Source organism: Corvus kubaryi, unplaced genomic scaffold, assembly GCF_017639235.1.
Source record: "Corvus kubaryi isolate FWS band 111438036 unplaced genomic scaffold, C.kubaryi_AGA036_p1.0 37266, whole genome shotgun sequence".
Lineage (NCBI taxonomy): Eukaryota > Metazoa > Chordata > Aves > Passeriformes > Corvidae > Corvus > Corvus kubaryi.
The window spans coordinates 6,371,799-6,387,689 of NW_024581081.1; the positions used below are offsets into that span (position 1 = coordinate 6,371,799).

General features: G+C 37.3%; 1 protein-coding gene across 2 annotated transcripts in view; it reads right to left on the reverse strand.

Annotated features, from left to right (window-relative positions):
* The window catches only part of GALNT2 (polypeptide N-acetylgalactosaminyltransferase 2), a 95,382-nt gene that overhangs the window by 23,742 nt on the left and 55,749 nt on the right, over positions 1 to 15,891 (reverse strand). For both annotated transcript variants that reach the window (XM_042025229.1, XM_042025230.1), the window contains exons 3-7: positions 14,823 to 14,976; positions 9,721 to 9,819; positions 9,090 to 9,157; positions 8,124 to 8,189; positions 4,968 to 5,089 (exon numbers count right to left, since the gene is read on the reverse strand). In XM_042025229.1, coding sequence (XP_041881163.1) covers positions 4,968 to 5,089; positions 8,124 to 8,189; positions 9,090 to 9,157; positions 9,721 to 9,819; positions 14,823 to 14,976 — 509 coding nt within the window. The remainder of the gene's footprint in view (positions 1 to 4,967; positions 5,090 to 8,123; positions 8,190 to 9,089; positions 9,158 to 9,720; positions 9,820 to 14,822; positions 14,977 to 15,891) is intronic.

Here is a 15,891-nt window from a genome sequence, read left to right on the forward strand (position 1 = left end):
TGGTGGCCTCAAGCCCCTGTTTGCAATGCCAAGCAAGGCACAGTTTTGCTAACTGCAAGGCAGTTACAATTTACTGCACCTTCACTGCAAAGTCCTCTCTGAGTGTGTGTGTGTGCACACCTTCCTACATCATTGAAATGCTTTAGATGTACCCATGCCCTTATTTTAGGCATTCTATACATAGTGCTAGAATTAGGAAACTCCCTTAAATAAAGGCTGATGAGACAGAAGATATCCAGCCTGTCCAGTTATTCACAGTACACCTATGAGCATAAAATAGAAAAATGAAAACACCCTTCCTTTCTTTCTTGTTTATTCCTTAGGTGAAACTGAGATGGCTTATTCATCTATGCCCCTCTCTAAAAACATCTTCTGAGAAAGATTTGGTTTTTTCAAATGGTTCTACTTGACCAGGTTGAACCTGGTGGTAAAAGCTGCCCAAGTTACCAGGCGTCACATCAGGCACAGCTTCATTTAGGCTTCAGCTTACCTCCACCAAGCCACATAAGCAGGTAACACGTTGCCCCTACACATTTGGGATTTCCTCAGGCTTTTACTGTTGGCCTGATTATTTCTATCAATATCAGTGTGGCACCACACTAACACCACTTTCTACATTTAACTCCCAGTTGTTTCTCTGACAGCCAAATACCCAGGCCATGTGCATTCAGTCTGATGTATAACCCTCACACTGCTGACTTGGAAATATGCTGTTCCTTCTGTGACTTGAAATTACAGGATTTGCTCAGCAGCAAAGCAAAAAAAAAAGATATGTACATTCTTAAGGTGATGATTTGTGGAGCATTAGAAAGTTGTTAATGCAGAGACTGCTGAAAAAGAGCTTGTGGGTCTCCAAATTACAGAGTTCACTCATTTAAAAGACTAAAAAGCAGCTGCTCCCTTTAATCACACCATAGATAAATAATACCTTGCTTTAGGATAATTTAACATAGAAAAATCTTTTGCCTTCTAATGGCAGGCACAACTGGAAAACCATGTACTTCTTGGTGAAGATAATGAAAAGAAATAGTCTGTGAATACTGCAAGTCTCTAGCACCTGGAAATGTGTAGCAAACTATTTCATCTTGACAATTTATAAGGAAGTTATGAATGCTCTAGAGAGTTAGACTTAATATATTGTTCTCATAAACCATGAGAAATTATCCTCAAAATTCTGCATGTATTGCTTCCTCCTTCTAAAAATCTCAAGACACTTCAAAGATTAAGCTTTATAACACTCTTAAGAGGAAATATAAATATTTTCCATTTAGCATTGTGTCAGTTAAAAGTTGACTCACTTAAAGTCACAAAAATCTGAGACAGACATGAAAAAGCCAACCACATCTCACTTCTTAATCTTGGTTATTTCTTCCTTTTAAGATCATCTTTGTTTAAAAATATCTTCCTAAATGTGATAGAGGATTTACTGCTAGGCTATGAAAACAGATTAGTTCAGTTCTGCATCAGAATCTTTCAATTTATTTTTCTCATACAATTACTGAATTGTAAGAATAGAACGTCAAAGTGTTTAGAAATTTGAAATGGAAAAAGCCAAGTAGACAAGTGCCCATGAAATCACTAGTAGTTATAGATGTTTTCAGGATTGTGTATACTTACTACTATTTTTGAGGAATCAAAGGGTTAACCTCCACTGTCTCCTCATTTAATCACACACACACACAAAAAATCTAGAGGGCATAAAAGGTAGCCTTAGCAATCAAGCAGAAAACCACTCTCCAGGAAGGAGCAAAGATACCAGCTCCAGGTTACACCAGTATCTGTAGGCATTCTGAACTTTAAAGCAAGTCACCCTGTGTGTATGTTGCTTCTGCTTTAAGCCTTTGCTCAAATTGCTGTAGAAAAATCCCTAGCAGAGTCAGACCCCTCTAGAAACACTAGGCAAGCATGGCTCGTGAAAAAAGGAAGATATTCTAACCAGGAAACCATCTTATGGAAGAAAACTGTGGGATGGATCATGCTTCAATTGAGGAGGAAAGCTTGGTATCTCAGATGTCAGAGGCACAGCTTTCTAAAGTGGTTATAGTACATCAGATAGAGTACTGCAGAACTGACTCTATTCAGACTGCTCCTCAGAAGCTGTAAATTCCTATATTGTAACACACACAACTAATCTCCCAAAACTCCAACAGAAATAAATGCCAAGTGGGCAATTCTGGAACAGAAAGAAAACAAGAAAAACAAAAGACACTTTCCACCAGATATATAATACAGGCAGCTGCATATCAGAAAACATGGTATTAATTAACAGTAGCCCTGACCTGAAAAAAGTTACCTGTGAGGCCAGAGCAGAAAAGAGTTCACATCTATTCAGCTTCTTGTCACTTAGACTATCAAAAAATGCTGCCAATTAACATCAACTAACATACTGTCTGCCCTGTGAGCAGAACAAATCCATTTAAAATAACAAAGAACTATCACATGCTATGCGTAAACACTAACCATGCCTTAATTATTTGAATAACCAGAAAGCTGCTTTTTCAATCCCCATACCTGTTGGCTGGAAAGCTTTGCAGATGAAAGTCAACTGGAACTCTATATTCATTATTTAACACTACAGCAATCTTTTAAGAATGGAAAAATATATTCATACAGCTGAAAACTATTCAGTGGCACACAATTAGTGTGTATTATGGTGACAATTGGAAGGAGTGAGTTTTGAAGGATCTAATAATTCACATGCTACTAAAAAGTAACTGCTACAAAAAGCAAAATACGTGCCAGCTTCTCCAACCAAATACACCCCATGCAATGCTGGATCTTCACAAATTGCCAGCTATTTAATAAGAGGCTTTACATTCTGTTATGATGGAAAGGTAACACTTTTTCAAATTCTATATCAGTTTCAGCAAGATAAATGAGTATGAGCCCTGCAAAAAGTCATACACAAGAGAAACGGGAAAATGACTAAGTAACTGTCTTACCAAATGCAGGGTTTTGCTGACCAAAACCACCACCTCTCTTCTGATTTCTTGAATAAATAGATGCTTCAAACGCAAAAGGTCTGAAAACGGTTCCCATATCCTAGAATTCGTTACTGCTTTAGCAGCAAGCATTCTCTATCCACTTCTTTCTGAGATATATTTAATGCCTTCAAGTTTATTTCCCTAGTTAATAATTACCGAAAAATTCCCCCAACCCTTCTGAGGCTGCAACACTTTAGGTGGGTACAAAAATAGGAGGAAGTGCTATGTTACTCACGCTCACAGGCTTTGTAGGCTCTAGGTACTTTAATAGTATCCAGGTTTAGTTATTTCTACTCTAAAACAGGATTTCAGCTGATGTGTCTTGGGCAACTTGCAGTACTTCTGAAATACCCAGTAAATATAACAGGCTGTGGCCAATTGTATGAGGTTCAACAAGGCAAAGTGCCAGGTTCTGCACTTGGGTCACAATTTCATGCGATGCTACAGGTTCGGGGATGCTGACTGCCAGCAGCTAAACATGACCCAGTGTGCACCCAGGTCAGTGGCATTCTGGCCTGGATCAGCAATAGTACGGCCAGCAGGACCAGAGCAATGATCATCCCTTTGTATTTGGCACTGCTGAGGCCACATCTCAAATCCTGTGTCCAGTTCTGGGCCCTTCAGTCCAAAAAAGACATTAAGGGGCTGGGGTGTGTCCAGAGAAGGGTAACAGAGATGGTGAAGGGTCTGGAACACAAGCCTTTTGAGGAGGAGCTGAGGGTGTTTAGCCAGGAGAAAGGAGGCTCAGAGGAGAGCATACAACTGTACAACTACCTCACAGGAGGTTGTAACAAGGTGGGGAATCAGCCTCTTCCTACAAGAAACAAGCATAGGAAAGAGGAAATAGCCTCAAGTTACAGGGAGGTTTGGAATACGCATTAGGAAAAATTTCTTCACTGAAAGAGTGGTCAAACATTGGAACAGACTGCCCAGAGAAGTGGGGGAGTGACCATCCCTGGAGGTATTTAAGGGGTGTGTAGATGTGGCACTTCAGGGACATGGTTTAATAATGGGCTTGGCAGGTGCTCACGTAACAGTTGGACTCAACGATCTTAAATGTCATTTCCAACCTGTATGATTTTATGATTCTAAAAGCATCATGGAACCAAGTAGAATAAAAAAAAAATCGGTCATCAATTGATAGCTTCTTCATTGGCATACTGAGTATATGGGGTTTTCTTCCTTCTCTCTCCCCCTTTCTGTTTTTGGGGGGAAATGCAAAGGAAAGAGTAAGGTGGATAAGTGAAGAACTGGGCATAACCAGAGTAGCTTAGCAAAATCATTTTGATCAGGAGCATTTTGGAACCAAACCTTTCCTGGAAGACTAGCTTTCCAGAAAGGGAATGCAATTAAGGAAGAATAAAAACCCTGTTGTCTTGAGTATTCCTCAGTGCTTTTTTGGAATCACACTTCATTCAATTTCCACTTCAACTGAGTTCTTCCAGAGCAAGTTAACAAGTATAACCAACCCCTGGAGAAAACAGTATACTTTCACTCTCAATTGCTTTTCCAGGAGACAGACTAAGCATCCTCTTCATAGATGCTGAGCCTCTAGTTCCTGCTAGTTTCCATGAGAATTTTGGTTTCACAAGTCATCCTCGCTCCTACTATCACACTGAATCTTAATGAAGCATAAAGATTCAGGTAAACTGAATCACACCAAGATGATATTGGTAGAGGAGAATCATACCTTGCACTAAAGATTTTCAGTTTACTAAGGTGGTCCCCAAAGAACGAAGGAAGCATATATTTGAATTGCTTGCAAAGATAATAATAAATATTCAGATTTTATGTGCCTGTGTTCACAGATTAAAACATAGTTTTGTTCATTTAATCACAGAACACTCCAATCATCTCCATCATCTTAAATCAGGGGAAAAAGCTTCCTTAGAAAAATGAATAAAATTAATCTAGTATAAACCAGATGGCTTTAAAATTTAAAAGCTGCTTCTTCAGGAAATTACGTTAGAACTCTTTACTAACCTCAGCTACTCTTTCCAAAAGCGGTTCCAGCCAGTGTTCATTGCACTCACAGTGACTATCCAGGAAGGTCAACACTTTCGCTTGTGCTGCATCTGCCCCTCTGACACGGGAGCGCATCAGGCCTGAGAAGTAAAGATAAGAAGTTTTAAGCACTTCCTGAGAAAAACAATCAACAGTAGTGAGAAACTATTGCATTCCCAGTTAGTAATTAGTTAAATGACTCTAACTCAGACAGGGCAAATACACAAGCTCCATTATCAAAATCAGATGCTAATTATGAATTCAGTGAAATGACTTCACACCAAACAGCCTGCAAGCGCTCAACCTACTGTGTGGTACAGGTTTCCTCTGATTTAAGCAGAAGAAAAGTACCTTTTCAAAACAAACGATACACAAGTACAGATGCGTCTGCATCACTCTAAGTAGTATTTATACTGATAAATCTTACTTAAGATTGGACCTGAAAACAAATACATCTCCTACAGTTGTACTAAGCAACTGAGGAAAGCACCATCATTAACTTATCTTCCCCAGTTTTTTCCCCCCGTCCATTTTAGTTCTTACCAGAGTCTGTCCATTCTTCTATGAACTCCTTCCAGAAATAGCCATGCTTCATTAATTCCCATCTGAGAGCCTTACCCCAACCCATTTGAACTGTTTTTTCCTCTGTGATTACAGCAATTCTCTTGTTTTGTAGCTTGTTTTTGGTTTGTTTGTTTTTAATAGATATCTTTAAGAGGAAAGTTCTGGTAAAACCAAAAGGTTCTTCTCATCTCTATGTCTCAATTACATAGATACCCTCACTGATTTACCCTTTTCTTCCTCCTGTTTTAATATTTGTTCATAGGATGACCTCACCATTCCTTAAAGTCCTTGCTATACAGACACGTAGCAAGCTTCCTCCCATTACTTTGCAAATTTCCTCCCTACTTTTTTCTACTACTATTCAAAAATTCATTAATTTCTTTTTGTCACATGAGACCAAAACCAGGTCTTTTTTTTTTTTCTTGTTTCTTTCTCCATTGTTTCCCACTAAATCTATTCTGGTTTGTTTGGGCATTTTTCCCCTCTAACTGAAACACTAAGAGAGTCAAGCCTGTTACTTACCTCTCCCTTTACAAAATAAATATGCAAAATATGACTATGCCAACAGAATACAAGATGCTTAAGAAGAAGAGCTTGTTTGCTCTGACCAACATTCAGCAACAGCCCAATCAAGATCCTTTTCCTATCTCTTATTTCAAGTGTGGGCACTTCACAGTTCTAGATATGCACTGTGCTATGGCTCTCCAACATTTTACCTTTGATCTGTGGCATACTGACATCTAACTGTACCTCAGTGACTTTGCACTATTGCCCTAATTCCAGCCTTTCAATCTGTTCTGTTTTTCCCACATCAAACCATTCCTCAAGCACTATGGCTCTACTTTTTTTAACTTTTCAATTCCTCCTCCCAGAGCTTATTATTTCTAAATAACATTGTTGTAGAACCTACTGTCTTACCCTACTTCTATAGAAAACACACAATAGTGTTTCTGATTTCAGATTTAGTGGCAAAAAAATGGAGGTGAGCACTTTGGTCATTGAGTCCTCCACAATCATACTCAGGCTTACTATGAATAGAGCTGAAAAAGTTCCACTGAACATTTATTCTGTAGACTACCACACCCTCAAACACATCTGTTCCCATAACAACTGAGACTACAGATGAGACTAAAAGCTACTAATATTTATTTCTGAAAGAAAGGCAGTTAACATCATCCCCTCCACTGACACCATCCCTTTACTTCAACTTTTGTTTTAAAACACACTGCTTTCCTCTATTGTTCATATTACTGAGTTACTCTTAGCATCCTACACATTGGTTAATTTCACTGATTCTCTTAAATTTTAATCTATATGTGTAATATTTAATCTTAATCTCACAAACATACAAAGTAAACTAATAGTCTGTTTTCAATCTGCAAACAGTTGGTTTTTTCTGACATAGTAGATTTGTCAAATTATATTTAATTTTAAGATAAACTGATGCACATTCTTAAGTATGTATTTGTATATGCATTACAAATTAATATTTATAATTACTAAAAAAAACAAACATCAAAAGGTGTTACTTCATTCCATTTATTCCCTTACTACTATCTCCATCTTCAAGTGATGCACTGAAAAATGACATTAATTTACTTAGAATCTGGCAACCATGGCAAGTCATAAAAGACCTGCTTTCCTAATAAGCCTTTGTTCACAAGTATATTCCAAACAGAATATTTAAACACTAAGAACCCATCAATTATTGCAATAACTTTAATTATGGGACAACATAGGTTTTGTACATGGTATTTCCAGGTCCTGACAATCCAATGATTCCAGCTCCTCCCCAGGCTAGGCTGGCAGTCTAGAAGAAGCAGTGCTTATAAAAATTAGCAAGCACATATCTGCTAATTCAGTCAGCTATTTCAACTGTCAAATCTCATTTATTATTTCAAACAGCTGTAGAACACCAGTTGCCTGTATCTAATACTCTAAATTCCACTGTCAGGAAACTGCTGACTGAAGGGCTCAGTGATGTGAGACCATAATTTACAAAGCAACAGAGAAGAAAACAAAAATATAAGACAAATTTGTTACAGGGCACACTGGCTTCAGCAAAACCAGCATACTTGTTCCCAGCCCTCCTGGCTGCTCAAACCCTCTTAAGTCAAAACAAATTGTTTGTCAGGCTGTCCATCAACTAAATCCTTAAAATGATATCTAATAAGGGAACCAGCAAAAAAAGAGGGCTATTTTTAAGCTGCATTATTTCAAACACAGATCCATTTTACAGTGGGACCTTGTGTACAGTGGAAGTAGTTTAACTAAGGATTCAGTGTGGTAAGAGAAAGGAAAGTTGAAGATTAAATGCAATTCCTGAAGGAAGCTTTCACTGTAAAAGCCAACAACAGGCAATTGTGCACACAACAACATGGAAACAATCACAATTACTGTTTTTACCTGCACAAATACTTTTTTTATTCCTTTTACTAGTATGTTTATAAAGTGAAAATCTCTTCCAATAAGGAATGTTAGGCAGAATGTTCCTTTAAAAGACTTGATGAAAACTAACAGATAAGGCAGCACAGTGGAATTTACATCTTACTTCCCTAAAATTAAGCCTACCTTCTCGTCGATCATTTCGAAGAACCCGTACTTTTTCAATTTTTCCCAAGAGAGCGCCATCATCAGCTTTAGAAAATAAAACAATTATAAATTTAAAAATTAAAAAAACAAAAAAAAAAGTGATGAGAAGCAGTTTGACATCCAACACTGTATACCAGAAGAGAGGCTGTTTTCAAAGAAAAGCAAAAGCTTTGTAGGTGAAAATGTTTGTGGTCAGAATTAGTTACTAATCTCACAAGAAATAAAGAAAAATTACCAGGCTAAGAAATTACTACCTTCATTACGTTATTTAAAGCTAGCTTAATTTTACAGTCTTGAAATAACTTTATTTAACTATCTTCTCTTTGCTTACTTTAGACAATTTCTACATTGCCTAGAGAAAAAAAACTTTCATAGGATTAAATAAACTGTTTTCTTTGCCTGTAAGAAAGCTCACTTTCTAACCAACATTAAGACAAACCTGTCCTAAGCTTACTAAAAAAGTATTAATGCAAATATAAACATTTGTTTCTTCTTAGAAATATTACTCTGAGGTCCATGTCCATTGTTTAAACTTGTATCATTATACCCTAATACCTACAAGACATCAACTTCTTTGGGATTCAGTAAGAATTTTTCCAAGAGACTGATGGAGACAGGCATTCATTTAAAACAGCACTACAAAAATATTTGTTGCAAGCACCATGGGTTTTATTTTTACTTAAGATAACACACTATAAAAAGGCTCTTTTAAAAGATACACTCTAGTCCTTCAGCTAACAGGAAATAATAAGATATACCTGAAATATTTATAGAAACTTCACTTTTCCACAATGACAGATACGGAAGAGTTAAAAATCTGGTTTTGGCCGAGTGTCTTCAAACTCCTATTTGTGTGTCCTAGTCTCAACTGAGTCACCTATCAGCATCTACAGGAAATCTTACCAGAATAAGTACAGTAAGGTAGGACCCTGTAAAAGTACTTACGATCATTACTGTAGTCATCCACCAGTATGATTTCCTTAATAAGATGTGATGGACTTTTTTTAAGGACACTGAAACAGACCAAAACAAAAGCATTCAAGCAGTATTAATTTTCCATAATGATGTCATAAAAGCAGTTACTTTGTTAAGCTGCAGTAGAACCTAGCCCAGGATGTTACTTTCAACAACAGCTGTTGGCATGTTCTTACAGAAAGCATGAAGAGGCACATGTATAATTTTGTGTGCTCCTTCCTCCCTGCCTCCCCCACACCCACTATTCCAGCTTCCAGAAATCAGTGCATTAGAAATATCTAACATGGAACTTTTGCAGATATCTTTGAGTCAAATATCACCTGGGAATCCATCTACCTTGACTTTTTCTTGAAATGGCTATCTTCCAGACATCATCTGGCAATTGGTCCCACACTTCATGCATTCTAGTTAAGGTGAGCAATTTTGTTTAACATCACTATTTCAGAATGTAAGAACTGAAGATCTCAATGAAATTAAGACTCATCTTTTCCTCTGCAAATAGCTCAGAAGAACATAATGGGTTGTTACTTCCCTTTCTTATCATAAGCTGTTATCTGACAGAAATGGCCTTTAGAGAAAAATTAGGCTCTCTTATGCATACCTGACAACAGTTCGAAGCAAAGCAGATCTTGCCTCGTTATGAAAGGTGATCACCACACTAGTGGCTGGCAAATCTATCCACCATTGTTTCCGTTGACACCTGAAAGAAATAATACCTTGTCATCAATTTCAATGCAATTTTTACATCTCAGGCCTTCATTGCAAAGTATTTATCTATTAAACTCATAGACTAGGAAGAATGAAATACCTTGTTTTCAAGTGAGAATGTAATCAACGTGCCTTTTGACACTTTTGGTAGCTCTCTTAGCACACAAAAGCCTAAAAAGTCAGTGGCAGACACGGGCAGGTTCAAAAAAGTTACCAGACCATCATCATTGCACTATGTCAAATGTCTTTTGTGCAGTTGAATATGAAACCAGAGCCCTTTTACACTAAAAGCATTCAATACATATAAGGAAATAAGCATATTTTCAACAAAAACGCACATGTTCACAGGCTACCAGGTGTTTCTTCTTTAGAAGAGCACGTGTCCACTTCTCCCTTTACTTTTAAAGCTCCTGTAACATCCTGGACTTGTACATAGAGAACACTAGTTTTCTATTCTAATGAGAACTTGTTAGGCTCATAACATTCAGAATTCGAAAAACAGAGCTAGCTGTGACAATGCTGAGCCAACTAAACACAGAACCATATCTTTCTAAACGATAAAGATAATGAAATATTCCATCTATGTCAACTCATTTCTCATCACCTCTAGAAATCTGAGATTAATATAATAAGCAAAAAGAAGGCAATCCCAAAATGCTTCCTTCAGGACTACATACAGTTAAGCTATTTAATCCAATAAAATAAACCCAAAAAAGATACTGCTCTCATTGTATTAGAAACTAACAGTACTAGAAAACAATGTATATTGAGTTTATGCCAAAAGCATTACAGTGTGATAAGTCATGATACTGATTGCCATTTGTGCAGGGACACACACCAGTGATGTATTTCTTCCTTATCTTTTAATTAAGGGTAGAGTTTTAACAGACCTAGTTGTCTTCAGAGGGAATAAACCCAGCTAGCATACACCTGTAGCAAATTCAGCAATTGATTTCAGCACTTATTTCAGCAATTCAATTTCTGTACTCTGTGCAGTGTTAACCCGACTAGTTTTTAAGAGAAGTTTGCCACCCACGCTTCTAAAACTAGGCCTCTGCCTGTATAAAAGCCCACTCTAATCTTTAACCTGATTAAACATCTGCAACATGCACCATAAACCATGCAACCTTCAACCTCCTGGAATCAGAGAGCAAGCAGCAATGTGCTTCTTGCCCTTGCCCACCCTACAAAATCCCAAAAACCTGTGGTGTTTTTGATACAACACACCCATAGTGCCACACACATTAGTGCCTGCATGAAACAAAACATTATCATGCTGCAGTGACCTCACTAGGCTCTGAACAAAAACAGAGTCTATGCCAAGCCTACAACTGCTGTGTCAGATTAGCAGGGCCATCTCTGGCTTTGCGGTGGGCATACAAGATGGCTTTGTCACTAGCGCCCAGCGTGGAATGCATAAATCTCAAATGCCGATGCATTCCTGAAAAACAAAGAGCAGCTTCTCCAGCATGAGCTTCTGGCAACTCATCTAGACAGCTAAAAGACATGCAATTATTATACTCCAAAGCCTGCAGTGCCAAAGAAGATATTCTTTATTCTGCTAACTTTCAAATTACTCACAGTGGACAGGGCTACTGTGCACGCATTTATCCCATGAAGCACTTGCATTAGAATAATTAAAAAGTCACATTAAACTTATATTGATCTATTTGCAAAAGAGAGCACTTGAGCCAGAGTATATATTGGGGGAATTACTCAAGGCAATGAAGCCTCTCAGTTTTAAGAAAACTGAAGAGCACTACTGTATATTTCTGAGGGAGAAATAAGACTTCTAGATTTCCAAATAAAACTGGAGGAATGTTTCACCAAGTATTACTGTTTTCAGCTCTTCATAAATCCCCGCTTTGACTGACTCAGTATCATCACTCTTCCTCCTATTCTGCTGTGTCAACAGGGCCACAGTTTAAATTCAAAACAAAGAAACAGTGTCATTATTTTTGGCATGGAGATTAAACTTCGTCTCCTCAAGATGCAGCACTTCAATTTTTACATGCAGAATAAGAAAATACATTTAGTGAAGATAGAACCTGAACTGCAAACTTCAATTGAGACCTTCAATGTTTAGCATAGGTCATTAAAATCAGTACATCCTTTCCCCCAGAGATTTGGACTAGTTCATTTAATTAACAATTTTTCCCAAAACCTCTATGATTTGTTTGAAACCACTTTTTGACAGAAATACACATTTTAACCAGTGCAAGAAGAACATTCACTTCAACAGGTACCAAAGACACAAGAAAGTTTGTTTCTTCTCTACTTAAGAATAAAACTTGAGTGTGAGGTCAGAAACTCCTAATAGGTGCCAAATGAGAAAGAAAACACAGCTTAGTGCAGCTATAGTACTTAACAGTAATTCTTAAAAATCATTACAACATATCAATTAGGAGATGTGATCAGAAATCACTGGTCCAAAGCATAAATGGGGAACATTGATCCACAAAAAACATGGCATATTTCATCCTTCATCCCACTTGAGAAACTGTTTTACACTGACAGGAAGACAGCTCTTTGAGTTTCCTATTACAACTGTGACACTCACTTGTCACGTTCTGGATCTCCAAAATCTACCATGAAATGAAAGGAAACCCAGAGGTTTCTCAGACTTGTTGAAAGCAGTAGTTGGAACCATCAGCTGGAGTGAGAATCCATGTTCCTGCTCAGAGTTCTCTCTGCTTATGTTTCTCCCTTCTTCCTTTTGCTTAAAACAAAGGCAAGCAGCTAAAACAGGTGAACCAAAAGTGTTTTCTGGTACTGCTGGCAGTACCAGTCCAGTTTTTTCCACAAAAAGCAAGTGGAAGTCTTTGGTCTTCATGTTAGTAAAAGTTTGCATGATGTAAAAAAAGACTAAACGATAGAGTATTAAGAGACGTGTAATTACACACATCTACATATCTAATGCAGAATCCTGATAAACTGCTTCTAAACAGTCTAGACAATTTCAGCAATTAAAAAATATTGCTATGTAATTTCTTTAAAGACAAACAGACTCTTAGGCACATCAATACAATTAATAACAAGTTACTTAAGAAGAAACAAAGTATTTCCTCATCCAGTTTTCTTTCCTTAAGATTACAACAGCTCCACAAGAGATATTAAATCTCAACCCAGTTGTCTCCAATTTGATTAGCAACTAACATGCTTCCAAGTGTCACATGCTCAGATATTCTTCTTCCTATGGCTATTGCTTTTGTTCTTTTCATTGCACAGCTTCCAAACAAATAATTTCATGCAGCTTTTTCAGCTTCTGCAGTGAAAGTTCTTCCCAAAACAGAAGGAAAATTAAATGTAACATGGCAGAGAACTCATTAAAGACAGCTTGTAAGAATGATTGCTTCAGTTTGTTTTTCTGTTTGGTTGGTTTTTTTCTTTAAAAGATGACTATTCACAGACTGATGGGCACTTAAATCTGTTCCATGGCAAAGTCTAAGAATAATCCCAGCTCAGATATAGTCCTTCCCCAGAAACATCTCTCTCTCTGGGTTCTTTTCCATCTCCATTTAGTGAAAACACTTAAGCAAGTCAGCATATAATCACAAGACTAACAGTTAAAAGAAACATGGCCATGGTAATATAATTTATCTCCAGACATGTCTCATTTAAGTTATTCTCAAAGAACAGCCTTTGTCTGTTAGACACATCTACCCTCCCCTCCCACCCCCCCCCCCCCAGGTTATTAGGTATCTAAAAAATTCCAAATTCAGCATATCTGAATCACAGAAAGTTCTAAAAGTTGGTAGCTGAGTTTGATCTCATGGAAAAGAATATCTGATCTGAAAAGTTAGATTTCTTGTGGGGAAAAAAAAGTATATGCTATGAAGAAAATTCAAAAGTAATTTTAAACTTCTCAGTACAACACCACAGGCATTATGCTTTTCACTGCTTTCTTGTTAACAAGCAAAACACCAGATTCTTCCTCCTTTGACATTCAATTAACAACAAATTACTTGCTTTACTCAATCTACAAATACTTTGCGTAAAGAAACGTAAACCCATGCTATTATACAAGGGATTTCAAAAATGACAGTGAGTTTTTATACAAATTTTCTTCACTATGCCATTTCTGATTAAAGAGCTTTATGGGAGAAAAACAGGAGCCTTCCTTTTCTCTCTCCTCTTCCAGTTTCTTTTCCAGCTTCTTCTACTTACAAAACTGTGAATGTACATTCATCCTAACTGAAGAATTAGTTAGGCAAATTAACTACACATGGTTGGCTAATTTTATGTTTCAAGACTGGCTTCCCTAGTTTTTAAAACCAAATCAAACTTGGTTTTGTATTTTTAAGTTACAAAGCCCTAATGAGCATTTTCTTTTTAAGCAAGACTTGTGCAAGTTATTAAATCCTTTTGAAAATGAAGGTCTTCTCTAACCAGTAGCAAATAATATCCTTCCTTACTGTGAAGTGTACTGTTTCCTGAAACTACACAAGCAGCTTGAAGTATAATTCCATCCTATGTTTACCAGGGTGTGCATAAATTGATTCCTTTAGATTTAGAGTTGACAATCATCACATACAAACAATCACAAAGTGACTGAGATCCAAAGTGGCCCTGGAGATCTCTGAGCCCAAATTCCCTCAAAGCAGGGCCCACTACAGCCGGCTGTGCATTGGGCTTTGAATATCCTTAAGCATGGAAACTTCACATCCTCTCTGGGCAACCTGCTCCACTGTTTGATCATCCTCACTGTGAGAGAGACTCACAAATGTAGGAAACAAGAAATGCCATCAGATAAACAGGAACAAAAAGAGACTGAAATGCAGCACCAGTTTGGATATATAACACACACTGATGGAAGTAATGGGAACAGAAAACTTGAATAAGGTTTATTGTTCTTTAAACCACTGTTCAAGGATCAGTGAGTTTACTGTTACTGTCCTTTCTAAAGCTGGAGAATTCCTGCTTCAGAAAAAGCAGCTCAAAAGCAATAAATACAGAAGCCTAATCCAAGCCAACATGGCTCAGTTTGGCACTTACTGATCATGCCTAGTGTCAGGAATGCTTCGGTCCATTCGCAGTTTGTCACTTTCCACCTGATTGAACTTATTCCGTGCATATGGATCCTGACCGGATCGCACCACGGTAGCGCCAACGTAGGCGTCTTGATCAAAGTCTTGCCACCGAACTTTTCCTACAGTTGAAAAACAGGAAAATATCTGGTTTAATATTCATGATTTAAGGAACAGCATTCAGTAATCCAATCACAATTGATGAAATATTTAATTAAGTAATTAAACTTCAACAGTATTGTTAACAGTGTAACATCAAAACTCACTTCTGCATATTAAATTTGTCTAGAATATACTGCAAATTAGTATCAAACTGAACAATAGATCTCAGTTTATGCAAGTAATCACCAGACAATGTTTCATCTTGTCCACTTTATGTGTTGGGGTTTTTTAACTCCACCTACCAAAATTGCCATTTTTAAAAAAAACCAAACATCCACAGGTCAACAGGCAGTAAAATATCACATCATCTGGCTAAAAAGTTTTCTAAAGATCCAGTCCAGACTTCAAAGACATTATAATTTAATTTATCTCATTATGTAAATAATAACACAGCCAGTTATAATCAAACCATTTGAGAAACAGGCCTTTTAGAAATACAAGAAAATATTATTCTCATAGAACAGCAAATTCATGTAGGCAGAGCACTAGGTCACTCTCCAATATTACCCAACTGCAACCTCCTTGATGACCAGACCTGATTCAGATTAATCCCTCTTTAACACAGACTCTGTTACTATGCGACTGCTTGTGGCACTCACACAGAAAGGCAGATTAACATCCAGCCCCTAGGAACAAAACTTCAGGACTCCCACCATTTTCAGGTGTAAAACAACAGTATGATATTTACCAAGTATCTTAAAACTACCAGTTCTTACCCCTAGTTGAACACTGACTCTTTTTACTATTGACAGACAAACCTATGCCATCTATTAGCAATTTTATACCACATTTAACTCAAAATCAGAGGTCAAGTCCTAATGTAACACAGTCTTCATTTAAACACAGGTGTGGTATGAGAATTTCTTCCAAGCAAG